This window comes from Penicillium hispanicum (assembly GCF_028827665.1).
Source record: "Penicillium hispanicum strain IBT 35686 chromosome Unknown utg000001l_segment0_segment0, whole genome shotgun sequence".
Classification (NCBI taxonomy): Eukaryota; Fungi; Ascomycota; class Eurotiomycetes; order Eurotiales; family Aspergillaceae; genus Penicillium; species Penicillium hispanicum.
This window is the reverse complement of record NW_026623193.1, coordinates 3564512-3590693: the sequence shown is the minus strand read 5'-3', so window position 1 is coordinate 3590693 and position 26182 is coordinate 3564512. Positions and strand designations below refer to the sequence as shown.

The following is a 26182-nucleotide window of genomic DNA, read 5'->3' as shown; positions in this document are numbered from 1 at the left end:
AAAAAGAAAAAGAAAAAGAAAAAGCAACATGCTTCTTTCCATGGGGCCGTCGTTCCTCTACGCGACCCGGTTAGGCCCAGACAGAGTTGGTCGTTATAGTGCCTGTGATCTATGAGTTACATCACACTGTAGTCACACTAAAAGTAGTATACCGTATACCGGTTCACCCCATTCAGGCTATAGCCAACTGAAGTTACGTCATTGGTTTTCGAAATCCCTCTAGTTATCTGGATATATACAAGTTTTCTTAACTAATGCGAATAGCGAGTAGTCATGAGAATGTAACACGTCACTTGCCGTCTCTCGTATTTTAACGGTCTTTGTCGCACATATTGCACCTTGGTTAGAAACTCGTATTCAACTCCTACATCGATTCTCTTCGCTTTTTCACAATACCAGTAAAATGGCATCCCAGCAACAGAAGACGTTCAAGCTGAACACTGGGGCTCTCATCCCTGCTATCGGCCTTGGAACATGGCAGGACGAAGCTGCTCAGGAGGCCGCAGTCCTCGTAGCTCTCCAAGCCGGCTATAGGCACATAGACACCGCAAGATGGTATCTCACCAATTCCTTACTCGGGAAATCTAAGCTAATCTTTCATTCAGCTATGGCACAGAACCGGCCGTGGGGAAGGCTATCAAGCAAAGTGGTGTACCAAGGAACGAGATCTTCGTTACCAGCAAATTGTGGAACAACAGACACCACCCCGACGACGTCGGAAAGGCACTGCAGGAAACCTTGGATGACTTGGGACTTGAATATCTTGATCTATTTCTGATGCATTGGCCTGTGGCCTTCAAGCGTGGAGATGACCCGTTCCCTTCTGATGAGAATGGCAACTTGATCACGGATGATATTGACTATGTCGATGTGGGTATATGCCACTATCCAAAAGAAGTATCTAGCTGACCCCAAGCAGACCTATAAGGCAATGGAGGCTCTTCTCCGAACTGGCAAGACCAAGGCGATTGGAATCAGTAACTTTTCCAAGAAAGAGGTTGAGCGTATTCTCGAAAATGCATCCACGGTTCCAGCCGTCCATCAGATGGAGCTGCATCCGTGGCTGCAACAAAAGGAATGGACTGAATTCCACCGTCAGAAGGGTATCCACGTCACCCAGTACTCGCCATTTGGCAACCAGAACGAGATTTACGGCGGTCGGGAAGATCATGGCCAGCTTGTAAATGATCAGAAGCTTGTGGAAATCGGGAAGAAATATGGCAAAACCTCCAACCAGGTCGCGCTAGGTGAGTCAATTACCTCTTATATATTTGAAGCAGTGGCTGACTTGACCATTTCAGCGTGGGGGATTTCCCACGGTCGCTCTGTGATTCCCAAGTCCAAATCTCCGGAGCGAATCACTCAGAATTTCGACATTGCCTTTGAACTTCAGGCATCGGACATCCAGCAGATTGATAAGCTTGACAAGAAACTTCGGTTTAATGATTCGAGCAAGGATTTTGGATATGAGCTTTTCACAGACCTCGAAGGAAAGCAGAAGTGATTTCGGGGAAACTTGTTCATTCTCGTCGGGCATTCAACTTGGCTACACAATGTCAATCGTCATATTCAGTAGTTTCACAATCGAGCCTATGGGTAGCAGCTCAACAGATATTCGTTCTTGGTTGTATGTCATTCGATGATCATGCAGGTCGCCCTTACATGGATGTATTCAACTTAGTCAACTAACTACAGCTACGATCGATCTTTTACGTCATGAGCGATTTATAACTAATAGTTAGTTACGGCCAAGTCTCAGTTGTATCAGCTGTGTGCGAATGTAAAGGATTATAACCTAGAGAGAGAAGTATATACGCAAGCTGTCCCTATATACCAACCTTTGAAGTTTGTCTATTGACAGCTTCTCAACATGGAACAACTAACAGCTCATAAAGCCGAGTCATTGGGGTATAGCAAGCACATGGTTTCCGGCAACAGAATCCCACAAGTTCAATAGCTAGATACAATACCAAGGTTCTCACTATTGGCCTACTCCTTCAATCGACACAACTCATCCAAGAATGTCTCTGTCCATTTAGCACTGTGTAATGTCAGAATCATACTCATGATATTCAGCCATTGTCACATATCACATACCTTGTGTGGGTGGTGACAAAACCCCGTAATTGTTCGTAATTGGTTTTTCTCTGTTGACTCTCCATAGTCAGTGCCTGATGAAGCGCCTCCGAGAGACCGCTTGCACTGGAAGGGTTGAACAATAGGCTACCCTGCTCTAAAAAACTGGCTGCACCTGTGAATTCAGAGAGCACCAGCACGCCATGTCGCTCTTCTTGACATGCGACGTACTCCGACGCCACAAGGTTCATACCATCTCGACGCGAGGAAAGCAGGCATACATCGGAGATAGAATATAAAGCTGTCAGTTCTGCAAAAGATACCGAGCGGTGGATATAAAGCAACGGCGTCGAGTGGGGGGTACCTAGTCTTGGTTAGCATATTCATAGATGTCTGGGCTCTGAGTGAGTAGAAGGACAGATGCCTACTGTGTTTCCCGGCAATCTGGCCCGCAAGTCGGCTGACTTCCTCTTCAAGTGTTTGGTACTCCTTGACATCTTCACGGCTCGGGATAGCGATTTGAATGAGAACTACCTTCTCGCTCCATTCTGGGTGTTCATCGAGAAAGACTTGGAAGCCTTGCAGTTTCTCTGGCAGTCCCTTCGTGTAGTCTAAACGATCCACGCCGATAATGACCTTCTTATTTTTGTAGATGTCCCCAAGCTCTTGAATCCTGGATCGAACTGCTTGATCATTGATCGCATCAGAGAATCTTTGGTAGTCGATCCCCACGACATATCGTCCTAGTCGGACGGTGCGGTTTTCATAATGGATACAATGATCCACCACGCTAGCATGACTAACTCATTGTTAGAACAGATATGGATCAGTATACAAAGGAAATGAAAGATTTGAACGTACAGAAGTACCTCACAGGCACCAATGAAGTTTTTCATGTACTCATCCGTGTGGAAACCAATGATGTCGCTTCCAAGAACACCGTGAAGCAAATCCTTTTGGACGGGGAGACCTCTCCAAAAGTCGTCGACTGGGAAAGGCGTATGGAGGAAGAATCCAATTGGACAGCGTTTGTGCTGGAGTTCTAGGCGGTCTCGTAAGAGCGATGGCAGCAAAAGAAGATGGTAATCGTGGACCCATATTAGATCGCCGTCCACTGCTTCTTCGCTAATCCTGTCAGCGAAAGTTTCGTTGACTTTCTGATAAGCTTCCCATGCCTCTGGATTCATGGTAATCCCAGACTGATAATGAAGTATTGGCCAAAGGATGGAGTCTAAGCAATTTCAATTTAGCAGTAGAACGGGACTGCTTTTGCCCATCACTCACTAGAGAACCCATTATAGTGATTTTGAGCCAGTTGGTCGTCAATGTACACTGCTGCGACATTCTCCTTCGCTAGAGCAGCATCAACGCTTTTTCTGTCGGCGTTGTCGATCTCCATCCCTGGCCATCCCAGCCAGAGATAGTTGGCCGTGTTCAGTCCCCGCAACGCGGCCACCAAGCCGCCACTGGATGGTGTCGCCTCATAATTGCCTTCATGCTTCTGGATCGAGAGTGGTAGGCGATTTGATGCAATGATAAGCCTCTGGCCGCTGCAAGTTTGATCCCCGGTCATGATGTGTTCGGAATATTGCTGCTGCTCAAAAGATGTGCATGGATATTGCTCTTATGTATGAAGTTCAGTTGGAACACTGATATTTCTGAGTAGATGAATGTTTTTTTAAGGGGCTCTTGAAGTTTAACATATGCAGTTAAGCTAAGCTGTTTACTACGTGACTTGAGCAGATATTGTTCGAACATTGCAGCGACGAAACCAGTAACAGAATGCCTTGATAGAAACGACGTAATGCTGACGCCATTTCCCTCTAAGACCACGAAGTCGTGACACTTATCAAGGGCTGAAAGGCATCAGTGGCTTCCAACTGGACTGTGTATATGTGGGTCCCACTACCTCACAATTACCTCATATTGGGCCACACTCGCCAATGGCCGGTGGGCTCGTCTAGCTTATTGTATGTATGTAGAGTCACTTGTCGATCATTTTTCAGGGTTTGAGAGTACTTCTAGAAACATACTCCTACATACGGATCTACGCAGGCTCGGTCGCCTGCATGAATACGCAGTAGTATACTGCACGCCGGTAACCAGATTCTAGGCATACTGTAGGAGGTTTGCGTCTCGCTGCGTTTTTACCATCCTAGATGATCGTATCAATTCACTATATCGCAGTGGGATTTAAGCTTAATCATCAGTGGTCCTAACTGGTGGGTAAAGCTAATGGAAAACATATAGGTAGATTTACTTCTATTTGAATATTTCTTCTGAGATCGGGATCGCAGGATTTGCGAAGATTTACGCAGCAGCTAGGCGGTACTATATGGCCGCCACCAGAGAAGCGTCCAGTATTTCTGGCTATAAGCAAACCTATCATAAGGTATCAGAAGCTCGAATCCTGTGGTCCCTAGCCTTGTCACTCACTGGTTGGGGCGGGGGCGGAGACCACAGATGAGAGATTAAATAATGTTACACTGCTAATTCCCGGGGAGAAAACTTGGAATGGGGGCAGCTTATAGTGGATAGTCCTTATTTATACCGCCCAATTCCGCTGTCCCCTATACTCAGCATAGTCAGAAATTCCTTAGGGTATTCACCCCTCTTTATAGGATTACGTGCCTATGTATATATTGGCACAGGCTAGGCAGTTGCCTTGACAAGGAATTGTAATTGGTAGAGCTCTATATCAAAATATACCGTTTATGACTGGCCCAGGACTAGTCAGGCGACTGCTGAGGAATATACAGAACACTGAACAATATAGAAGCCACAATAGACCAAGTGCACTAGCGTCATCACTATCCAGGATGTAAGTTTAACCAGGAACCAATCATTGGTTCCTTCTACAGCCCTTTGAGGTCAAGACATTTAGACAATTACGTGTAGGAGTAGTAAAGTCCTGCTCGTGATTGGCTCCAGATGCTCGCCACATTGACCCTCAACCTAGGGTTCGGAATACTCTCACCTCCTACATTGCAATCACCACCTCACAATGACGTCCAGTTGTGCCCTTGCCTACAAAAGAGTCGTGGAATCATCCAGACTGTATCCGTGAAAGGTTAATTCTATGCTTTCAAATAATGTCCCACTATCTCTCTCGTGCCACTCGCACACATCTAAAGCTGCTCAGATCATTCAACCAGCAGTGCCGACGATTTCAGTCGTCCGCTACCATGACATCCCGTATCATAGATGTGATCAAGACAGATCACCGCGATCTTGAGGACTACTATAACAAGATCCTCCACTCTACCACCAATGAAGAAAAAGCCCGTTGGCAGAACCAGTTCACCTGGGAATTGGCCCGCCACTCAATCGGCGAAGAGCTTGTTGTTTACCCACAGTTCGAAAAGAAGCTGCCTGATGGTCGCGCTATGGCAGACAAGGACCGTGGAGAGCACCAATCAGTAAGTGCACCTTTCAATGGTCTCCTCTCACACCTAGCTAATAATGCATTCCAGGTCAAAGAACAACTGAAGAAATTCCAAAACATAGAGCCTTCGGACCCCCAGTTTGAGCCTACCATCACCGCGCTGATGCAAGACCTTTTGGAGCACATCAAGGAAGAGGAGAGCCAGGATCTTCCTAAACTCGAAGAGCAACTGACGACCCAGGAGAGCGGGGACCTTTCCAAATCATTTGGCAGGACCAAGATGTTTGTACCTTCGCGCTCCCATCCCAGTGCTCCTGACAAGCCTCCCTTCGAGACCGTGATTGGGCTCATGGCGGCTCCGATTGATCATCTTTCGGATTTGTTCCGAAAGTGGCCGCATACTTCTGGGATGCCCAATCCTTCGAGCAAATAAGGCACTCCGTACATCCATAGATGCAAGGATAGTGGCTTTTTGGCTTCCCATAACAGTGTTTTTACACTGGCAAAATGGTGTACGGATTAGGCGTTCAATGATTAGCACATAGTGGACTATTTTGGTAACAAGGCGCTCGCTCATAGCTCAATTTGATCTTAGTCTAGCAGATTGAGGCTCTCGTCACGGTGGCGTCCAGTGCTTGTAATCCTCGGACAATTATTACGCATCGTCTATGTTAAGCTTAGAAGTTCAGCAATTGCCTTCTGAAAACCGTCGCAGAAATCCAAGTGATCATACTATGATCATGTATACACACAATCTACTATCGTACAAGGAGACTCTAGTCTTGCCATCACTATCGATTCCTTATTATACGACTCGGACAACTATTGTAGCTCAGAGGCCAACAGGCCAACCAAATAATACACTCCACGTATACATTTCACACTATCCACTATCCACGCATCAGTAACGATTGCTACGTTTAGTGGCTTAGCCCGCTACAAACTCAAACAGTCAAGTCTGATGATTTCGACCGCAAACGACTAAATACCTAGAGCCGAGATCACAGAGACTGGTACTTGTGACAAAACTGCAGCCCAGTATATTGCTGCCCGGGATCCATCGGAGACATTCTTTCGAATTTAGGGGCCAGGGCCACATTAAGCCAGCTCAATTTCAAAACAACAGCTGTATGCAGCTGAAATTATATTCATCCGGCTTGTCGGCCATTGTCATTGTTTCCAGAACCAACAAAGAAAGATTCAATGAATTCCTTGGTGATGGGATCCGATGAATAGAATGGATCATCAACTCCTGCATCCACGGAAGCGTCCGTAAAAGGCGTAGACTGAGGCTGATCTGGGGTTTGAAATGGATGGTACATACTATAGTCAGGCATTGGGACATGGTCAAATAGCTCAGGATGAGCCCGGAAAGCGAGAGTATTCAACACGTCCGCTTCGGAATTCTGACTCTGTCGACTGGAACTTGATGGCAAATCACTAACGTCAAAGCCCATGGGCAGTGCAAGTCGGCGTAAAGAGCTATCGCAAAGCTGCCAAGCTCGATGTGATGCCAGGCTATGCTCAGACCTTCGACCTAGCCATCGGACACACCTCTTCGCCAGTTGCAGCACACTGTCTTTCTCCCCCGCCATGTGGAAACAGTTCAGCGAAAGCTCAAGAATCAAAACTGTCACTGTCTGTACCACATAATGTAGGCAACACCACCATGGACTGATGCCAAACAGTTGTCCGTCACCGGAAACGTCTGGTATCAGTTGAGCCATCCGACTGGCAGACCTGACGGTGGAAATGGCCATGGTGTGGGTGAAACTCTGCTCTTCCTCCGAGATACTCTGGGACTTCTCGGATTTACAGAGACAAGGACGGCCTAGCAGAATTCGCGCGCTGTAGTATTGACATGCCAACCGTGTCTTCTCGTCTTTGGCTTCATCGTCGTCCATCATGTAAGTGAAATTAAGACTGCGCGGAAGCCCGGTGAACCACACGTCGACTCTTGATTGTAATTCATCGATACGGGTTTTGATATGTTGCCAGGTCTGGTGCACCGAGTTAACCGTGTATATATGGTCGAGAAGCTCCTGCATCAAGTTTGTGAGATCGCACCCGTAGAGAAAACAAAGCTCCGCGGTGGCTGGGAGGCTGCTAAGCCATTCATGAGACTCAAATATATCGCTTTCATCAGTGGATCTGCCAAATGATGCCTGGCGAAGGTGTGAGCTAGCCATCACGTTATTTATACGCTTGTCTCGGAAGGCTGGATCATTGAGAAGTAATGTGGCCGGTGAGGTTTGTAGCTGCTCATCACCGAGCGGCAGTGGGAACGGTGAGCTACACATGTTTACTGAAACACAAGTAGGTCGACCCGTCATAAGGCCTATCTTGTTCTCTATGATGAAGAGAGACCACCAAACTCTGTTCCGAGTCTCCTTGGAAAGGCTGGTAACCGCGTGGCCGCTGGTTTTCAAGTTGAGGCCGAGAGATACCGCAGAGCGGATCGCCAAGGCTGATATCCTCCATGCCCTGCACTATAAGTCAGCTTGAGCCCAATTTTGGAGGGCCGCATCGGCAAATACCTGTGGATTTGGTCCGTGGACAGAAGATAGAAGGAAATCAAGCCTTCTACCTGGACTTGTTGAAGGTCCGCATGACGGAAAACATCATCCCCGCTCATGCTTAATATCCGAGCTCGAGTCAAATATAGTAGATGATCCTGCGGGTCTCCATGCTGCTTCAATCCGGTCGTCTGTGCGTACGTGGCGGCAATGGCAAACATCATGTTAAGAATGGCTAACCATTTGTCGCCAGGGACTGCAAAACTGTCGAAGAAGTTGCGATACTGATCACAGAACAAGGGACGATTAATGATGGGAAGGTATGGATGTGCCACACGCAAATACGTATTGAAGAGGTTATCTGCCAGTGGCCGAGGGGGCAGCCAGTACGTCTGCACCGGCTCTGATACACCAATTTCAAGGTCGTCGAGATGATAGTTCATCTCATGAGGGAGTGGCTGGCTGCTCGGACTGTTATCTTCATGGCCGTTGTCGAAGTCGAATTGGCCGATGGCCCGTCTGGGCTGCTCTGCCTGTTGTTTCAATTTTTGCAGCCATGTAATCTCCGAGCTCTTTCCGAAATTCCCTGCTGCTCGGGATTGATCGGTGCGATTGATATCGTATTGAACTTGATCCAAAGCGTCCAGCGATCCAACCGAAGAGGACGAGCTGGATCCCCTCTGACCCACTTCGTCTTTGGAGACCTCGCCTCGAACGGGAGACGCACTGGGGATGTCGTTTGACCCATAGCCAGAATCAGAGTCTTGCTACAAAAGCCGATGTCAGCGAGAGCTCAACATGAAGGTGGACCCAGCATTGGAAACCTGGGAACGTTGAAGCCCGGTCGCTTACCAAGCACTCCTTGATTTTCTTAGCTGTGCGCCCGGGGACAAATGGTTCGGCTTCCTGTAATAGATTCTGGCAGGTTTGCAATTTCTTGAGGAGATCTGCTTGCTGCCTGGTGAGAGCCCAGCCTAGTCAGCATGCCATATTTCAAGGTTCCAAGGGTTGCAAATGGATCGATGCACGCCTACCTCAACATCTTCTCCCGGATGGGCGGCGGGTATACACACGTCGCTCGTAATTCGTGACATTGCCTGCAGACTGGAGCATCGCCGCTGCACTTCGTCTTGCGTATCCGGCACGACTCGCACGCGCGCGGAACACGCCTGCGGTGTGCGTGTGCAGCAACCGAGCGTCCTCGAGGAATTGCAACCTTCCTGTGGGGTAAACGCTGGGGGGAAGCGACAGCTTGTGGTGTGATGGTCGCATCTGTCTCGTCGGACGGCATCTGCATCTGGATGGCGTCAGGTAAACGAGGAGCGTTCGGGATCGCCCCAACGTTTCCATGGCGTTTTTCGCGGGGCAACTCGGCCATGAGAACCTGAAGGATGTTGGTGCGACCTCGACGTCGCCAGGGGCTAGGTTGTAGTCGAGTGACGATGGTCGTCGACAGTGAAAAATGCCATTTGGGGGAGACTTCTCACGACCGCGAAGGAACTGTGCGACTCCGGTTCACGAAAGGACGAACTACGGATCGCCCGGGGGGTGTTGCCTCTAGTGACATTAATGCCACCTCTGGTTCTTCGACTCGGCGAGAGCTCGAATCAAGCTTGAAGCTCGACTTGGTTCGGGTAGCATTGATCTCATCATTCGGTCATCGCTTAGGTCACGGCCAGAAGGACGAGCTTACAAAGGCGATCGAAGCGAGCTCGACCACTGAGCAGATCATACCAAAGAATCCCATTTGTCAGAGATGAGCACATCTGCGCGGCCAATTCGTGTACCCCTGAATGGAATGCGAGCAACTGCAGGGCTCTCGGGTCTGAACGACGAACTCGCCAGCTCCTCCAAAGAAGCAAAGGATGAGACCAGATCTAACAACGATGTACCCCGGTCTCGCCTGCGGGCGATGGATATTCAATATCTGTGCAGCACGGCGCCATTTAGGGTTCCAGCGAAGCCTTGGACAACCGTCACGGACAGCGACGACCTGGTCTCTCACTTGGTGTCGCTCTATCTGACTTGGGGATATCCTTTCTACGCCTTTTTCTGTCGTGAGACCTTTGTCAAGCATATGAGTCTGGGTAATGTGAACACGGACTTTTGTAGTCCCTTCTTGGTCAATGCTCTCCTCGCCAACGCATGTGTAAGTCGGGTTTGATCAGTTCATGATGGTATGGCAAGGCTGCCCTGACCACTTCTAGTTCTATTCGGACTATTCGGAGGCGTACAGTCTGCCCGGCGATGTGAAGAGGAAGGGCAGTCATTTTCTGGCGGAAGCAGAATCGCACCTGCGATCGCATCAATATGAGAGCCGAAACGATATCCGCCTGTCTTCTTTGCAGGCAATTCTCCTCCTTTACGAAAGGTATCTACCCCATAGATGGTGCGAAATGTACCATATTTGCGTGATTCTGATTCGTTCGACTGCAGATACTCGTTGTCCGGCCAAGACAACCACGGATACACAATGCTTCACAGAGCCATCAGCATGGCCGAGTCAATAGGCATAGTGAATAACACTCGAAAGACATGTCTGGAAACATCGCAGTTTTCCGAAGACATGATACGCTCCCTCAAACGAACCGCGTGGGGCCTGTTTCAAATTGATACGTGCGTCGTGACCCATTCCTGCCAAGATGAGGATTTTCTAACGTTTTCTCAGGATTGTCCACATGAACTTTCTCAAAGCAAGTCACATCAAGTCCGTCAACGTTGACCCTATTTCTCGTGGTGAAACCCAACCAGATGAATTATGGATACCATATCCACTTCAAGCAGACCCACAGCCGTCATACATGAGCTTATATTTTGACGAGGCATGCCGCCTTTCGTACATAGCCAGGGACACCTCGTGGGAAATCTTGCGTGCTCACGAGGATGACAATTTCAAACAAAAACAGTATAGGCGTCTATGCGAATGGGAAAGAAACCTCCCCGCCATCTTTGAGCCAGAGAAGATGCCAACGCCATACATTTTGGTGCTCAGGTGTGTGTTGCTGTTTCTCTGTGGATGTGTCATGTCCCCGTCGGTGATTGACCATGCTCATCATAGGATGCGTTACCATACCCTCATCATCAACCTATGCTGCCACGATATTCAAGCGCAGATATCGTCCGTCAAAATAGATGAGCATACTCCCGGTCTGGATAGCTCCGATAGCGACTCTAGTGCGATTAGGACCGCAGTGACCTCGGCGCGAGAAATCGCCGCCCTTGTTCAGACGTTCCAGAAGCAGTACGGACTGGAACATAGCCATCAGTTCGCTATGTATGCTATCAATTTGTCGCTTTTCTGTCTCGTGACACAGGTCGACTTCGATTTCTTCGATCCTGATTTTCTCAGCCTCACGGAAGCATTCTCTAGGATTGCGTGCCGCTCGCAAGTGGGAAGGCATCTCTTCCATGCATTCAAATTATCGATCCGGACGAGCATCCGGGCAGCCCCAGTCGTTCCATCTGCGCTCAAGGAATTCTTTGAGCCGCGCGAAAAGGTTCATGAGCCGGACAAGTGGGATCAGTATGCGGAAGCTCTGGCCGAAGTGGATGGCGAGGGAGGTTTCCTCAAGGATCTGGAGATGGATCCCGCGGTGCCGAATCTGACTGATATGTTGCATTGGTACGAAAAGCTGAGCATTGGTGAAGCGATAGAATGGAGGAAGGCTAGCCAGCAGCCCGCGTTTTGATGGACGGCAGAGATCCTAGGGTATCAGGCACGATTGAGCGCTTCATGCAACGCGTTGCAATATATACTCACCTACATATATCGCATATTGTCCGAGATTCTACCTGTCGATGATCATTCCCATACGAGTTGTAAATGATCCATGCAATGACCAATCCAGGAACCCCGTGAGCGACTAGGTCCATTGTTAGAGGGAAAAAGATCAACAGAAAGATGAATAGAAATTTAAAAAGCGAGTCAACCCAAGAGTTGATCGTGACGAGATCACCTGACCTGTCACTGATCGGCATCGGCTCCGTTTTCCCCGGACGAGCCACTTGCCATCTCATTCCTCCCTGCGTCACGAGCATCGCCCACCTCTCCCTGCACAGAAGGCCAGTGTTCCTCCGAATCCTCACAAAATGAGTGACGCCTACGAACGTGAACAGTATGCCTCCATTTCCCCCCTTAGAGGCTTCACAGCGTGCCCGCGATAGCCCCCCGAAACACTCCCGACTTTTCTCACTTAGCCAACATTTGCCCGAGGAACCTATCGCTGATCCCTCATGTTTAGGCAGAACAATGCCCTCCTCAACTCTCTCTCAACCAAAGTGTCCGCTCTCCGATCGGTGACGATTGATATCCATGACAACGCGCGGGACCAAGATACGCTCGACCACACGGTATGTCTCCCCACAGCACATGCTTCGGAGACCAAGTGGACTGGCGCAGATGGACTATGATATTGACTAATCTTCTTTATTGCACAGAGTGATGTCTTTTCCTCCTTCTCCACGAACCTCAAAGGCAGCGCCACTCGGCTGACCAGGATGGCAAAACAAGGAGACACTGTGGCGGTTCTCAAGATCGCGGGCATGTGTATTGCAGCCGGAATCGTCCTCTACGTCATCCTGGGTTGGATCTTTTAAATGACTTTATGCAGTCATCTGGTCTGCTGCAAGTGTCACTCGATTGTGCCTCGATACCCATCGATCACGGATGCTCTTGCTGGTTCAAGAGGTGTCCAAGCCTGTGATCATGCCCGACCGCCGTACCCACGACTCCCTTAAACTTTTGTGATTGTCGCTACGATGTCAACCTGTCTTCAAGTTCGAATCGGTGTACGCCTGATTTAGCTTTAAACCGGCGGAGGGCTGACCTGGCGATGGTGAATAGGCGTTCTACCTACCTAGCCACCTTCAATCCTTAGACTCATGCCTAACGACTTGTACACGCCAGCCTGAGCGGATTGTCATTTTCGAGACGAATAGCCTGTACTTGCATCTTAGTCTTCTTTTTCTTGGGGGTCTTGTTCTGTTTCTGGGTTTGTGTTATTAATCTCTCTACTACCACTGGACATAATCCTCGCCCACACTGTCCTTGGGCGCCTTTGGTCAACATAATCATTGAATCTGAGCGGATCTGTATCTTACTACAACTGTGCTGAATGTTGATATTCGGGGAGAAGAAACAATACTGTACTTGCATTGTAGCAGGACTCCGATCGACACAATCCCTTCATGAGTATTTGCACTTAACAGCGTGGTCTTGACGTTTCAGAATTGTCATGAAGACTGCGTCACGAAGCATCGACCGGCACCAACGTCATCTATGCTATGTGCGTGAGAAGGGTAGATGGCAACCCTTGAATCCTTCCACCCAACTTCAACGACCCGAATACTCAATCACCGATCGATTTCCAGCGGGAGAATATTCGTTATTCTGAATTTCTTAACAATTCTGTGTGGTTGGCGGGTTATTCCTCATTCTGCACGCCCAGAAACGCCGAAAACGGCAATCGATCCCTGGAATGCCAGGCCTGTATTCGGCAACACAGGCCTTCCGGACCGCAATATGATGTTCCATTGGGCTTAATGCGGGAGATTCTAGTCGGGCTATCTATGGACAATGTGTAGAAGGGAACAGAAGAGATGGATGCGGCAACAGAACCCTTCTCCAGACCAGGGCATGATTTTATCGCTCCCATTGCTTGTTTCACACCACGAATCTTGCACTGCGAGGAGGATTTGCTGAGACTCTACACTTCACTGGATTCGACGCCGAGGAACTTTTAGAATGAGGGCCAGGCATCACCAGGCCTTGATCGCCGGAGCGACCGCAGCTTTGGGCCTATGGTTCCTGACCACCCGATTCCGCGGCATCCAGGCTCACGGGAGCCAGAACGAAGGTATCGCCATCGCCGATGGCAATGTGCCTCATGTGCTGCAAAATGGGCTCGAGGACAACAGATTGGAGCTGGACTACACCGACGGCAAGAAATCGGAAGTGGCCTACGCTCCAGCGCCGACGGAAGATACAGCTGTCGAAGCTCCATCGCCCACCCCGAGGGTGGATTTGGATCGCTCCTGGGACAGGCTGGAGACCCTACCTGAATGGTCGACGCCGTCCCCGACGCCGGTAGACGTCGATCCGACTCCCTCAACGAGTGGCATCTCACAGGCGATGGTCGACAACTACGTGCGCGCGATTATGGACTCCGAGGACAACTCTACCTTCAAACGATTCTCATGTCCGTGGGCGATTGGGCCCCGGTACGAAAACTTGCGTGCTACGGTGGTCGGCCGTGGTCAGGTCCGGTATTTCTTTGCGCTGGATCTATACCAATCCGCCGAGATCATTCCGCGGCTGATGAGCAGTATTGTCGAGGCGATCCGATATCTGGGACCGGCACACTGCGCTATATCCGTCATCGAGGGCCGGTCCGAAGATGGGACGTATGAGATTCTGGCAGCACTCAAGTCGCAGATTGAAGCCATGGGATCGCACTTCTCCCTCTCGACGAGCAACGTCAACCCCACAGGCGGCGACATGAGCCGCATTGAGGCCCTAGCCGAGCTTCGAAACAAGGCGCTCGATCCGCTCAAAACCATAAATACCATGGGCCACGGCACTGAATTGGCGGGGACGTTCTCGCCGGAGGCGGTGATCATTTTTATCAACGATATCGCGCTGTGCCCGGAGGACATTCTGGAGTTAGTCTTGCAGCATGTCAGCCAGGACGCGCATATGACGTGCGCGTTCGATTGGATCTTCAACGGCACGCTCTTCTATGATGTCTGGGTGTCGCGCTCGTTGGTGGGAAACACGTTCTTCGAGATCCCGCACGACGGCTCGTGGACGTATAGCAAGGACATGTTCTTTGATGAGCCGGATGGCAAGCGGCGCTATGAAGCGTTCCAGCCGATGCAGGTGTACTCGTGCTGGGGCGGCATGGTCACCCTGGATGCGGCCCCATTTGCCGAGGAGAGGATCCAATTCCGCGCCTCCGAGGAAGGGGAGTGTTACATGGGCGAGCCCACGCTGTTGGCGAAAGACCTCTACCGCCACGGCTTGGGTAAGATCCTGGCGGTACCGTCGGTCAACGTCGCCTATTCTGACAAAGAGGCTGTTGGCACCAAGCATGTTCGAGGGTATGTCGGCAACCACGTCAATATGTCGAAGCCGACGATGGATGAGGAGGAATACGTCCAGTGGCAAAGTGCGCCGCCGGGCATGCTCAAATGCATGCCCAACTTTGACCAGCAAACCTGGACGCGGTCGACATAGTTTTGCATTCAGTTACTGGTTTGGTTGCGGGAGGATGAATGTCCTGGCTTTTCTCTTATTTTCCCAGCTTGGTCGATATCCTGGGGTTGCTGTTCGGTGGGCGTTTAGTGGCGCAACGGTTCTTTAATTGGTGATGTTGACATAGCGTGTAGAGTACTGAGACTGTAAGTGCCGAATGTTATTTGGCGTTGCCATTTCAAGTGCCTTCGATCGGAACATCCGATGAGAGTCAAGACGCCTGCCTGTATCGAATCCCCACGCAACGACCATGTGGGTAGATCGCATCGCACGATTGGCGGCCAAAACCGCGAGAATGCTTATCCCGTGTTTCTTGGCAGCCGTCGATCGCCACGAGCTGTTGAAGTTTCATGCAGCTCGACTGTGACTGGGGCGTTGGGATATCGTGGTGGCCTCGATCATCGGAAGGGGCAAGAAAGGAGCTCCCGTTTTCGGCATCTTAAAGTACCGAAGTGGCGGGCAATCGCAATCGATATACAGAGTAGTCACTAAAGTATAATCTAGCTACCGTTTCGCCGCACCATTCTAGCCCAGCGACATATTACTATCTATAGGCGCCGATATTCGCCGGTCATACTCCGATGCCGCGGCATACACCCGCCTGGAAAATCCATGGTGGGGCATGATCGTCTTTCTGCGGCAACATCACTGAGGATCACTTAGGCAGTATGTAACTACTGAACAGACGTGTTTATTTTTGTTCTGAAGATCGTAGCCGAGTTAATAAGGCCAACCTATAGGCTCAGTGTCAAGTGTCTGCCTTCTGGACAGCGTCTCGCCAGCCGGGCGTCTATTCTGACACGAGGCATTTTTATGCGAGGCGATAGCAGGCGATTGATGACTGGATCGAGATTGAATGACAGGAGGGGGTGGTGAGGTGTCAACAAATCTCCAGGGTCCGTAGGTAGCGATGCCGGTAGTTGCTGGACCCTAACACGCTCCGACCGAAGACACAAACCAGTGAAAGACCATTGAAATTTCAAATTGAGTTAAATCATCCATAAGAATTAGACACTAGCACTAGAGATTCTTACTATTATTGTTGACTAGTTTGTTAGTTAGGTAACCTAACTAGTTATGATGTGTGTTTTTCGACGTCATGGAACAAGCTCCCAAGGCAGGAAACCAATCAAGTATCAGAAGTATCGACGCGTGGTCTGGATGATGCGATAATACCCGCTCTGATAATAGAAACAGGTTCTGGTTCTGGTTCTGGAACCTCATTCCACAAGCGATCCAGGAGCAACTCCGATCTCTGCAAAAGTTTCACCGTCAATGATCTACCAGTTTGGGTGGGTCCGGGACAAGAGAGGGAAAAACCCTGAAGGGACCTTGGAACTGGAGTCTGAAATTTTCGACTGATTCCTATGAGGAAGGAATGGCAGAGTTTCCTTCTCTCGGGAGCGGCGGCTCGCAGGCGACCCCCGGGATCGAATTAGCAAGCCGTCCCGAATGATCGACTCACTTGCCCGAAAGTTGAAATTCTCCGTCGCCACGTACGCTCTTGGCAGTGTAGGAACTGTATGAAACAGTCTAACGAATTTCCTGTTCACTAGGAGCAGGTCCGATGGCGACACGGACGCGCAATGGGTGTCGGGCACAGAAACCGGGATGCAGTCGGGATTCCGGTGAAGCGGGAATGCCCGAGGATGGTAACATCCCGTGGTCGGCAGCCAGGCCGAGACCGTGTGAGCCAGCAAAAAGCGTGGTGTGGCATCCAATCTGGGTGCCCTCTAGACAGGACTGTATGCCTTGGGCTTTCTAGTCAGAAGGTGCAAGCGTCACGTACAGCGATTCCACCAGACAAAGACCATCCATACATCATCCCAGCCCTTATCGCCGGGGTCATTACTGCCTTCTCGGCCATGGGTTGAAAATAGGAGACTGCTCCCGTCATCTGCCATGGATGATCATCTGTACCCAAGGAACCAGACTGGGTTGACATCTGGTGGAGCCGTTTTCTACAGTAGTGGAGGGGCGATGGACTTCCTTAGCTGTGTACCAAATCATCCCGGCGGATCTGAGGACAAGCTGCTCTTCCGCTCCTACCGCGATAGTGCCCAGGGACTCACGCCTAAGGGAAAGCGGATAGCTCCGACCGTGAAAATTGCAAGTGGGGGAGCTTAGGCAAGAGCGCAGGCCTATCAACATCACCACATTCCTCTGCATTCGGGCATGCGCAGATCTTGTTGCAGGCTAGCGTGGTTGCATGGTATGCCCATGTGGCCTCCAGGCACCCGATGACACTCATGATCGCAACTGGGAGCGGATGACCCTAGCTGCAATAGCAACATGGCCATGTTGAAGGCAGTCTCAACCACCGGAAGAGGGGTCTCACAGTCACCACCCACCAGGGTCCCATGTCCCTGCATGCACTGCCATGCTCGTAGACTTCCTGTGGCACCATTGCCCGTGGTCACCACGGTCTCGACCTCAGCCCGGGCGCTGTCCAGGGGAGCTGAGTGCACAGACATGTTCAATGCAGGTGGCCGAGCTTGTGTTTCAGCAAGTCGGCATGGTCTGCAGGATGCAGCGCTCCGGGTGGAGTGCATGCAGTATAGAAGGAATGGGAGAAAAATGGGAGAAAAGGGAAAGCAGAAGAAAAGGACGATAGTGCTATGTCGCCTGCATGATGTACACTGCAGCTCAGGCACGATCGTCGAGCGAACGGGATCGATCGAGAACCGTGCGGGAAAGGCGATCCCAGGGTATGGCGTGATGAGTAAATCCCCATCGCTGCTACTATCACCATCTCCCCGAGGGATAAACGAAGGCCCCTCTGTGGACGAAGGGAAGATTTCCCTTGTGGGATAGGAATGGGTCTGAAAGTACCGGGTAAATCCACGGAGTAGACCCTGCCGGGCACGAGACGTTATCAGCCTCGTTATCAGGCGATCCCACACCATAGAGACGCCGATGATGGAAAGAATCGATGGTGAAAAGTTGACTTTCATATGATCCCATCGCTGACGTAAAGGCGATGTGCCCGCTGGAGATGTCAAACAACCAAAAAACCCCCCATCGCATTCGATTCTGACCCTCGGCTTTCTTCCCAAGTTGCGCGCTTCTCCCCCACCAGAATTGCCTCACTTCATACTCCTTTGCCATTTCTCTGCTTTCCCCTGGCTTATCACGACACTGTCTTAGTCAACTCGCATCATCTCCGTATCGCCACCCAAGCCCGGAAACGGCACATCTCCACTGCACGGTGGGACCCGTTTGGTCGGACCGGATTGCGATTCTGGACATTGGCCGGTAGATCACCGATAGAGAAAACTCGCCAGACTGTGTCATACCGGTTTTAGTTTTGATTTTTCCCTTCTCCGTCCCTTCCCACACACTTCTTCCAGCACACTCTGTCCTTCCCTTCTGCGCGGTAACCGGCTGCCCGATCGCAGCGGCGGTTCTCCAATGGCTCTCAGCTTTTTCGGTGGCGGCGGGAGCGCAAGCTACGCCAAATATTTCGATATCCGGTGAGTCGGCGACAATTTCTGGCAGGATGCAAGTTTGCAGGTTCCCTTGCAGTGCTGACCGGTTCCAGCTTAAATGAAGACTATATCGTGTTCCGCGGCGGCGAGCACGAGGCCGCCAGTGCCCACTTGAAGGGTACATTGGTTCTGTGCTTGTCGGAACCCCTCGCTATCAAGCACATTCGACTGGAACTTACCGGAATGTCGCGAGTTTGGTATGTGGTCTTGTGGATGCATGGCGGGATGAGATTTGAAGGCTGACCAGAGACGTTTTTTTCCTATAGTTGGCATCTGCCATCCAGCTCCGCTGCGGGCGGCCGCAAGTCGTGGAGAGAACGAGTCTTCTATGACAAGACCTGGCGCTTCCGGGACCCTGGCAAGGGCAAGACTGAGGTCCTGGCTGCTGGCAACTATGAATACCCATTCGATGTGGTCCTGGAGGGCTCCATGCCCGAGAGTGTGGAAGGTCTGTCAGAGACCTGGGTGATGTATCGCTTCAAGGCGGAGATCGGACGCAAGTACGCCAAGGACATTGTCGCACGAAAGCCCTTGCGCATCATCCGGACACTGGACCCGAGTGCTCTGGAGTTGTCGCATGCCATGGTAAGTCACAGTGGTGGTACACCCGCCCGGGCGGCGCGATGCTAACGAAACCCAGTCGGTGGACAACATCTGGCCCAACAAGATCGAATACTCCATCAGCACTCCGACCAAGGCTGTCATCTTCGGAACCTCCATTCGCGTGGACTTCAAACTGATCCCGCTTCTCAAGGGCCTTCGTATCGGACAGACTACGTCACAGCTGATTGAAAGTCACGACTTGACCCTCAATCCGGAAGATCCCGACTCGATTCGCAACACGTACAAGATTACGCGAACCATCTTGACAGACGAACACGAAATAGATTGCGACAACATTGAAATCATCGACGAGGCGGCCGAAGGCTATCAGTTTTCCCGCTATCTGGACATGCCGCAGACATTGACCCGGTGCCTGCAGGATACCGACACCAAGGGCATCAAGATTCGCCACAAGTTGAAGTTCCGCATCCAACTCCACAACCCCGATGGGCACATTAGTGAGGTGAGTGGGCGGAGCGGTCGGCCACCAACCAGCCAAGCTAACTGTCATCCAGCTCCGTGCTACGCTTCCGGTCTCGATCTTCATTTCGCCCAACATTGCCATTGACGAGAACAACAACCTCCGCGAGCAGACCTCGGCGTCATCCCGACGAGCAGCCGACGAATTTGCTGCTCAGCAAGCACCTCCTTTGTATGGCGAGCACCAGTTTGATCAACTATACAGGGAACTGGACCCGAACGGCTACCGCACTCCGGGCCCCGGTAGTGGACCAGGTACGCCATTCGGTGCTCTCAGTCGCAACATCTCGGCGGAGAATCTCGCCTCGATGAATGCCCTGACGAACACCGATATCTCGGCCTCTGCCCTGCATAGCCGTCTCACGAGCTTGAATGCCAACCGAATCGGCGGATTCCCATCCCCCGGCGAACTGCCACATGAGTCTCCTATGGAACCCCAGTCCCAGTCGCTGCCCCGCCATCTCAATGTACACTTTGATTACTTTGGTCCAACTGCTGGCTCCAACTCCCACAGCCCTGGAAGTCCTGAACTCTCCCGCCGAGCTTCGGACGAGGTCGAGCATGAGGCGATTCCTTCGGGCATGGCGACGCCCTTCCATCCCCAGTACGCCGAGGTGGAGACTCTGAGCCGAGTTCCCAGTTATTCGACTGCCGTGCGCGCCGCTGTCGGCGGTTTCGACTCGAACCTTCCTGACTACAATGCGGTGATGGCGAGTAGCATGCCAACAACCCCGATTCTCCAATCTCCGCAACAGGCCTACTTTCGAAGCGGCCGAGCCAGCGGAGTCTCAACTCCCTTGGAGGTGAATCGCCCCGGCTACTTCCAATCGCAACACGCCAATACTGATGATGCGGACCGCAGGCTTCGACTGGCGCAAGCTCGCGCTAGAACGTGATCGCTCGCCAGAGAATTACTCGCTGTCAACCTTCCGACCGGGATCATTCTCCTCTCCGCGCCTCGATTTCTTCGGCTTCTCAAAATTTCGTCTCCAGTGCTGGCCACTGGCATCACTAGCCATTTCTCTTTTCTCCATTTCGGGCATTTCTTATTATCTACTCCAGACTCTCGCATTCGACAGACAGGGCTATCACCCCTAATTCTTCCCGGCGTTCGGCTACCATAGACAGGATTGAATGTCTCATAGACGGTCATGATCATTTGCTTTTTTCGTTCGGTTCATCCTTCACGGGGATACGAATAAGCTAAGCGCGAGAACGGGTCTCCCTTAGCACGAGTCACGCATGGATGCTATTTTTTTTTTTTCGTTGCGATGCATGTATCTTAATACCTAGGTGCCCATGGACTTGATGGGATCCAATTTTTTTTTCCAACTGGTGTCTCTTCTCTACCTTCTGCTCTACAAGCACAGCCCATCGGTCCTGTTCTGTAGACCTCTGCCCATCCCGGACAATCGCATTGTTGTCCGAAGAATAAAATTCAACCTCGCGATCCGCATGCGAGAGTGGGCGGATCCACCCCGCAGTATACGTGACTTCCCTTCTTCCACAATTAGCATGAAGAGCTGGAGCGTGTTGAAGGATGCCCAAGTCTGACTTCGGACTGCAAGCAAAACTCCGTCGAAGCTGCAGGGAACTCTCCAATGAGATGGGTGCAAGCACGCTCCCAGAGTCAATGTTAGGCATCCCGAACGCCACAATCGCGGGCAGTGACCTCATCGGCCGGTTGGATGCCGATCGCAGAGTCTAAAGAATGCGAGAACATCCCACCTCGCTCTCACTCTACAACGACCCACTCGCGCGAGGCTCCAACTCTGACTCTGTTCCACGACTAGTCCGGCCATAGACTAGCGCTTGCACCGCAATCCGGGTTTTCCACAGCCACAGTTGCCACACTTTAGCAGACCGATTCCCCGGTCTCTGCCCGCATCCCACCCTCTTGGTCCCCGCCGAGAAGTGTACCGGTACCTGTCTGACGACTCGGACGTCGGTTCTTCAACCCATTTTCTGCGAGCTTGAGTTGCCACTACGCCCCTTACCTGCCACCGCTTCTTCCCCTTCCGCCATGTCAACTCCGACCAGTCCCATGGAGCACAAGCTCCCGCAGCGGTCGGCTACTGTGAGCAGTAGCATGACACGCCGCACATCCATGAGCGATGACGAGGCAATCCCTCAAACCGATAGCAGCGAGGTGTGTGTCTTGAACATTCTGGTGGGCTCGTAGCCGTTCCACCACGGCTCGAGGGACCTTGATGTATACTCGGAGCTAACGGTGTGTCTGTACTGTCCTAGTGCTCCAATCTCCTGATCGAACGTCTTCGAGCATGGAAGCATGTGTGCGGAAATCTCGAGGACTATGTCTCGACCACTGCAAAAGTGTCGAAGTCCCAGTCAAAGGACCATGAAAAGATTCTGAAGGTATGTGCCCAGTTGTTTACACGTGAGGATTAAGGAAGCTAACCGCATTTTATTGAATCAGACCGTCAGTGAGCCGTTGAAGGAAAGCCACCACTTCAGCTCCAGTGCTGGTGGTGTGGCTGGCCTGTTTGAAAATATGCGCAACAACTCTCAGGTGCGGGATGCCCTACTCCGAGTGCGTAATTGACACTGATCAGAGCTACCGGTAGGGCATGGTGAACATGTACCTTGACACCGAAAAGAACCTGAAGGGCAGCATCCTCCCCACCCTCGAGCGTCTCCACAAGGAAATCAAGAACAAGTCGAAGGAACTCAAGTCGGGAGCGGCCAAGGGCGCCAAGGCCGTGGAGAAGGCGCGCCAGTTGACGCAGAAGCATATCGAGCTCCTAGGACAGAACACCGCCTCGCACGATGCCGCAGCTGGTAACAAGATCGAGCAACAGAATGACCCCTACATCCTCAAGCGGGGCATCAACCACCGGCTCAACAAGCAGGTCATCGAGGAGAACAACCACCGGAATGATATCCTGGCTGTGCAGAATTCGTTCCAGCAGTTCGAGGCACACGTTTTGCAGACCATTCAGGTCGTTCTGGACCAGTTCTTCCAGCTCATGGGCGGACAACTGGACCGGCAGCGGGCGATGTTCGCCGACGTCCTGGGCACTGCACAGCGTATCCCGCCGGACTTTGAGTGGATGAACTTCTGCGTGCGCAATGACGCCACACTCGTGAACCCCGACTCCCCACCGCGCTCCTTCGAGAGCATTTCATTCCCCAACCAGGACCACCGGTCCACACAGCCGCTCATCGAGGGCTCACTAGAGCGTCGCTCCCGCGCCGTCATCAAGGGCTACAGCACCGGCTACTACGTCGTCACCCCGGCGCGCTATCTCCACGAGTTCAAGGACACCGATGACTTCCGTCGGGATCCCACCCCCGAGCTATCTCTGTACCTGCCGGACTGTGTCGTGGGCGCCATCGACGGTGTCAAGTTCAATGTCAAGGGCAAGGATGTCTCGAGCGGCAAAGTTGGGAACGCGTTCCACACTACCACCGAGTTGAGCTTCAAGGCTCACTCTGCCGGCGATGCCGAGAAGTGGTGGACCGTCATCAAGGATGCCACCCGCGGCCCGACTTTGGCGTCGCCAGCCGTGACTTCACCGGTCGCTACCTCGCCCGTTGGCTCTGTCAGCAGCCGCTCTGCCAGCGGCACTCAGAACCCGCCCCCGGTCTACGAGGAGAAGGAAAAGCAGCTGGGGAAGCAGGAGCAGGGCGTCAGCTCTCCTACTACCGATGCGAAGGACCAGGCCACCAGCCCGACTCCCGGTCTAAACCGCACGGCTAGCTCGGCGAGCCATTTCCACACTTCGCCCGGTGGCTCAGCCGTCCAGGAAAAGTCCTGAAGCAGTTCTCTTTTTCTATGATCCCGGAATCCTTTGGCCCATGCCTCGGATTTGATCCGCACTCGTTTATGATGCATTGCAAGCTTTCACTCTTTCTCGTGTTGGAAATCATTTGCACATGAAATAGATCCCAGCGTGGCCGGGGCACAACTTTGATTGGCCCGTGGGACACCTGGAGTCTTCTGCCATATATATTGCCTAATCATCCGCAAATATCGCAAATACTATGAAGTTCACGATTTGTTTGAAATAAACCTTTTCCGTTGTCTCTAATGGTAACTTGGCACTTTTTTCATGTTTGGCTCTCAAGGGCCTTCACAGGCGGCTCTTCGCTCTGGCCACGATTCACGAATGTGACCTCGAGGGCTTTCCAGAAGCTCGAAGAGCATCTAGACTAACCTTGGCGGGAGGTATCGCGCTGCCTACTCAGTGCCAGCTACATCTCCTCATGCCGTTTCAAAGTACTTCCTAGCTTCCACAACCTGGTAGCTTGGCTGGTCCGTCGTCTTCCCGGTGTACTGAAATCTCGAACAGCTTTGCTGTTGGCTCCAATGGTATATGAGCCTACAGGGGAGGGATTAGGACTCTCCAGTGTCTTCGGCGTTAAGTGTCGAGGCTATGGTCGTATTTTAGAATGATTCAGGTAATTCGGGGGCATGAAGATATGGCTGGTATTCGAGTCGCTGTCTGGATCGACATATGTGTAGTAAAGAGTGAAAAACATTCAAGTAGACTGCGTGGATTTTTTTCAATATAAAAACGTCTCCCTTGCTCTTCTCATTTCTTCTTCTTCTTCCTCCTCTCCTTCTAATCTTCATCCTTTTCACGATCATTCTCCTCTTCATCATCTTTCTCTTACTATCATGTTAACCCTCCTTTCATCCTCCAGCAGGTCATCCTCTATCTGGCCATCCTCTCCTTCATCATCGTCCTTCTCATCATCCACCTCACCATTCTCTTTCTCGTCACCTTCTTTCTCACTATCCTCATTCTCACCATCTTTTGCCTCGTTACAAACCTCATACAGTCTATCGCAGGATTTTTTCTTGGTCAGTTTACCTGACTTTTCCACGGTATCCTTCACTCTTTCTACGAGCCTGAGCTATCGCAGCCATGACGCCACAGCCTGTGGAGTTTCGCCATCTGGATATTGCTGCGAACAGGATCATCAGCATCCTCAATGAGGTGAACATCAAGTTTATGTTCGTCGGGGGTTATGCCGCGAGTCTGATAGGCAGCGAACGTGTGACCAGTGTATGCCTTTCCCAATTTCATTGCGTCCCAAGGGCCTACTCGATCTGACCAGACTTAGGACATCGACATTATCACTGACAGGACTCGCAAAGAGGCCGTCAATTTCCTTCTGGGGATCGCAGGCTTCAGCGAGACGAAGAGGCACAAGCCGAGCACGTTTTACGACTACCACGGAACAAATGTTTTCATCGACGTCCTGGGAAATCCGAGCGAGCGCGCATTGCGTTGGAATGTCCCGGCTCCTGATTCAAATGTTCACAAGGTGCTGCCAAGTGACAATTCGACTCGCACCATTGGGGCTACAAGTGCGGCCTCCTTCCGCCAGCATAGTATACTCTTGACTGATTATGATTTTTCTAGTCCCTATTCTCCATCCGGCCGTTCTGGTCCTGACAAAACTCAAATCATGGAGACTAGCCAAGGACTCCCAGCGTCAGAACAACTTGGCCAAGGCTCGTGGCCATATGATGGATATTATGGCCACCCTCAGGTGGCTTGTCAACCGCAAATGGCCAATCAGATTCGCTGGTTATCCCGAGACATTGAAGAAAGACCTCCAGCGGTGGCTCGCGGAAGTCTTTGAGGAAAACATTGAAGCCCGGCCGCTCCTCTCTCTGACGTTGACGATGGACGAACTCAGAGAGGTGCTGAACTCGAATCAATGAGAGGAGTTATATTTGGAGGACTGGTGCATTTGAGGTTGGTATCTTTAGAGGGCTGGATTTACGGGTCGGCGATTCTTGACATCGGGGGTTGATGTTTCTAGGGCATTACTTTCAAGGGTTTGGGGATTTCAGAGTTGGTAGGCGTTTCATAACATCAGATGCTGCAGGATATTCTCTGGTATTAGCTATGGGCTAATTTGCACTACTTTCCTATTCATCATCGCACGTAGCAAAACAAATCCTACCCCTTTCTTCTATTAGTTCCTTTTTCAGCGACCCTAAAGTTCGAGTCGGGGCCGGCTGTGCGTAAACCAGTGGATAATCCATTCGAGGTGGAGCTGCCAAATACGAATCTTCGATATTATGATGTTACAAGAACCGCGAATGACCTAGTAAAAACATTCCAGCAAGAAATCTCTCTTTATTGTTGCACGTGGGTTTCCACTGCGTCAACTAAGGGCCTAGCGTCGAACGAGGTGCATGACGGGGCGCATTTATATAGAATGGACCCGCTGGAAATTAAGTACATAGGTACACACCCTTGAGACTAATGGGAACCATTCGTTCTTGATACTTACGTGAAGAGTTTCTCTCCGCAATACTGGTCAATGATTTCAAGGTATATGAGATAGGTACGGATGTTCCAAGGTTACTTCCATGGCGATGGTCATCGACTGCGGTTGT

The 26182-nt window shown here is 51.2% G+C and overlaps 10 protein-coding genes across 10 annotated transcripts; 8 read left to right on the top strand and 2 right to left on the bottom strand.

Moving 5' to 3' along the window:
- Positions 1-403: 403 nt before the first annotated feature.
- Positions 404-1504, top strand: N7459_001351 (aldo/keto reductase; the record flags this gene model as incomplete). The annotated part of the gene is made up of 4 exons (XM_056940536.1): positions 404-555; positions 606-870; positions 920-1247; positions 1302-1504. The coding sequence occupies 4 exons, from the start codon at positions 404-406 to the stop codon at positions 1502-1504; spliced, it is 948 nt and encodes a 315-aa protein (XP_056804816.1).
- Positions 1505-1989: 485 nt separating this feature from the next.
- On the bottom strand, positions 1990-3649 carry N7459_001350 (trehalose-6-phosphate synthase; the record flags this gene model as incomplete). Its single annotated transcript, XM_056940535.1, has 5 exons — positions 1990-2041; positions 2098-2440; positions 2505-2875; positions 2938-3307; positions 3361-3649. The coding sequence occupies 5 exons, from the start codon at positions 3647-3649 to the stop codon at positions 1990-1992; spliced, it is 1425 nt and encodes a 474-aa protein (XP_056804815.1).
- A 1612-nt stretch (positions 3650-5261) lies between these two features.
- On the top strand, positions 5262-5894 carry N7459_001349 (hemerythrin domain-containing protein; the record flags this gene model as incomplete). The annotated part of the gene is made up of 2 exons (XM_056940534.1): positions 5262-5495; positions 5550-5894. The coding sequence occupies 2 exons, from the start codon at positions 5262-5264 to the stop codon at positions 5892-5894; spliced, it is 579 nt and encodes a 192-aa protein (XP_056804814.1).
- Positions 5895-6609: 715 nt separating this feature from the next.
- N7459_001348 (Zn(II)2Cys6 transcription factor) lies at positions 6610-9355 on the bottom strand (the record flags this gene model as incomplete). Its single annotated transcript, XM_056940533.1, has 4 exons — positions 6610-7945; positions 7999-8744; positions 8830-8935; positions 9012-9355. 4 exons carry the CDS (start codon positions 9353-9355, stop codon positions 6610-6612), a joined length of 2532 nt encoding a protein of 843 aa, XP_056804813.1.
- A 378-nt stretch (positions 9356-9733) lies between these two features.
- N7459_001347 (transcription factor domain-containing protein) lies at positions 9734-11666 on the top strand (the record flags this gene model as incomplete). The annotated part of the gene is made up of 5 exons (XM_056940532.1): positions 9734-10126; positions 10185-10348; positions 10414-10593; positions 10646-10969; positions 11036-11666. The coding sequence occupies 5 exons, from the start codon at positions 9734-9736 to the stop codon at positions 11664-11666; spliced, it is 1692 nt and encodes a 563-aa protein (XP_056804812.1).
- A 400-nt stretch (positions 11667-12066) lies between these two features.
- N7459_001346 (SNARE domain- containing protein) lies at positions 12067-12573 on the top strand (the record flags this gene model as incomplete). Its single annotated transcript, XM_056940531.1, has 3 exons — positions 12067-12092; positions 12219-12327; positions 12415-12573. 3 exons carry the CDS (start codon positions 12067-12069, stop codon positions 12571-12573), a joined length of 294 nt encoding a protein of 97 aa, XP_056804811.1.
- A 1147-nt stretch (positions 12574-13720) lies between these two features.
- N7459_001345 (glycosyltransferase family 69 protein) lies at positions 13721-15211 on the top strand (the record flags this gene model as incomplete). Its single annotated transcript, XM_056940530.1, has 1 exon — positions 13721-15211. One exon carries the CDS (start codon positions 13721-13723, stop codon positions 15209-15211), a length of 1491 nt encoding a protein of 496 aa, XP_056804810.1.
- A 3429-nt stretch (positions 15212-18640) lies between these two features.
- On the top strand, positions 18641-20696 carry N7459_001344 (arrestin family protein; the record flags this gene model as incomplete). Its single annotated transcript, XM_056940529.1, has 5 exons — positions 18641-18702; positions 18771-18914; positions 18984-19302; positions 19358-19783; positions 19836-20696. The coding sequence occupies 5 exons, from the start codon at positions 18641-18643 to the stop codon at positions 20694-20696; spliced, it is 1812 nt and encodes a 603-aa protein (XP_056804809.1).
- A 1127-nt stretch (positions 20697-21823) lies between these two features.
- Positions 21824-23579, top strand: N7459_001343 (PH domain protein; the record flags this gene model as incomplete). Its single annotated transcript, XM_056940528.1, has 4 exons — positions 21824-21949; positions 22051-22176; positions 22238-22330; positions 22386-23579. 4 exons carry the CDS (start codon positions 21824-21826, stop codon positions 23577-23579), a joined length of 1539 nt encoding a protein of 512 aa, XP_056804808.1.
- Positions 23580-24692: 1113 nt separating this feature from the next.
- On the top strand, positions 24693-25498 carry N7459_001342 (uncharacterized protein; the record flags this gene model as incomplete). The annotated part of the gene is made up of 3 exons (XM_056940527.1): positions 24693-24833; positions 24892-25138; positions 25194-25498. 3 exons carry the CDS (start codon positions 24693-24695, stop codon positions 25496-25498), a joined length of 693 nt encoding a protein of 230 aa, XP_056804807.1.
- Between the last annotated feature and the right edge of the window lie 684 nt (positions 25499-26182).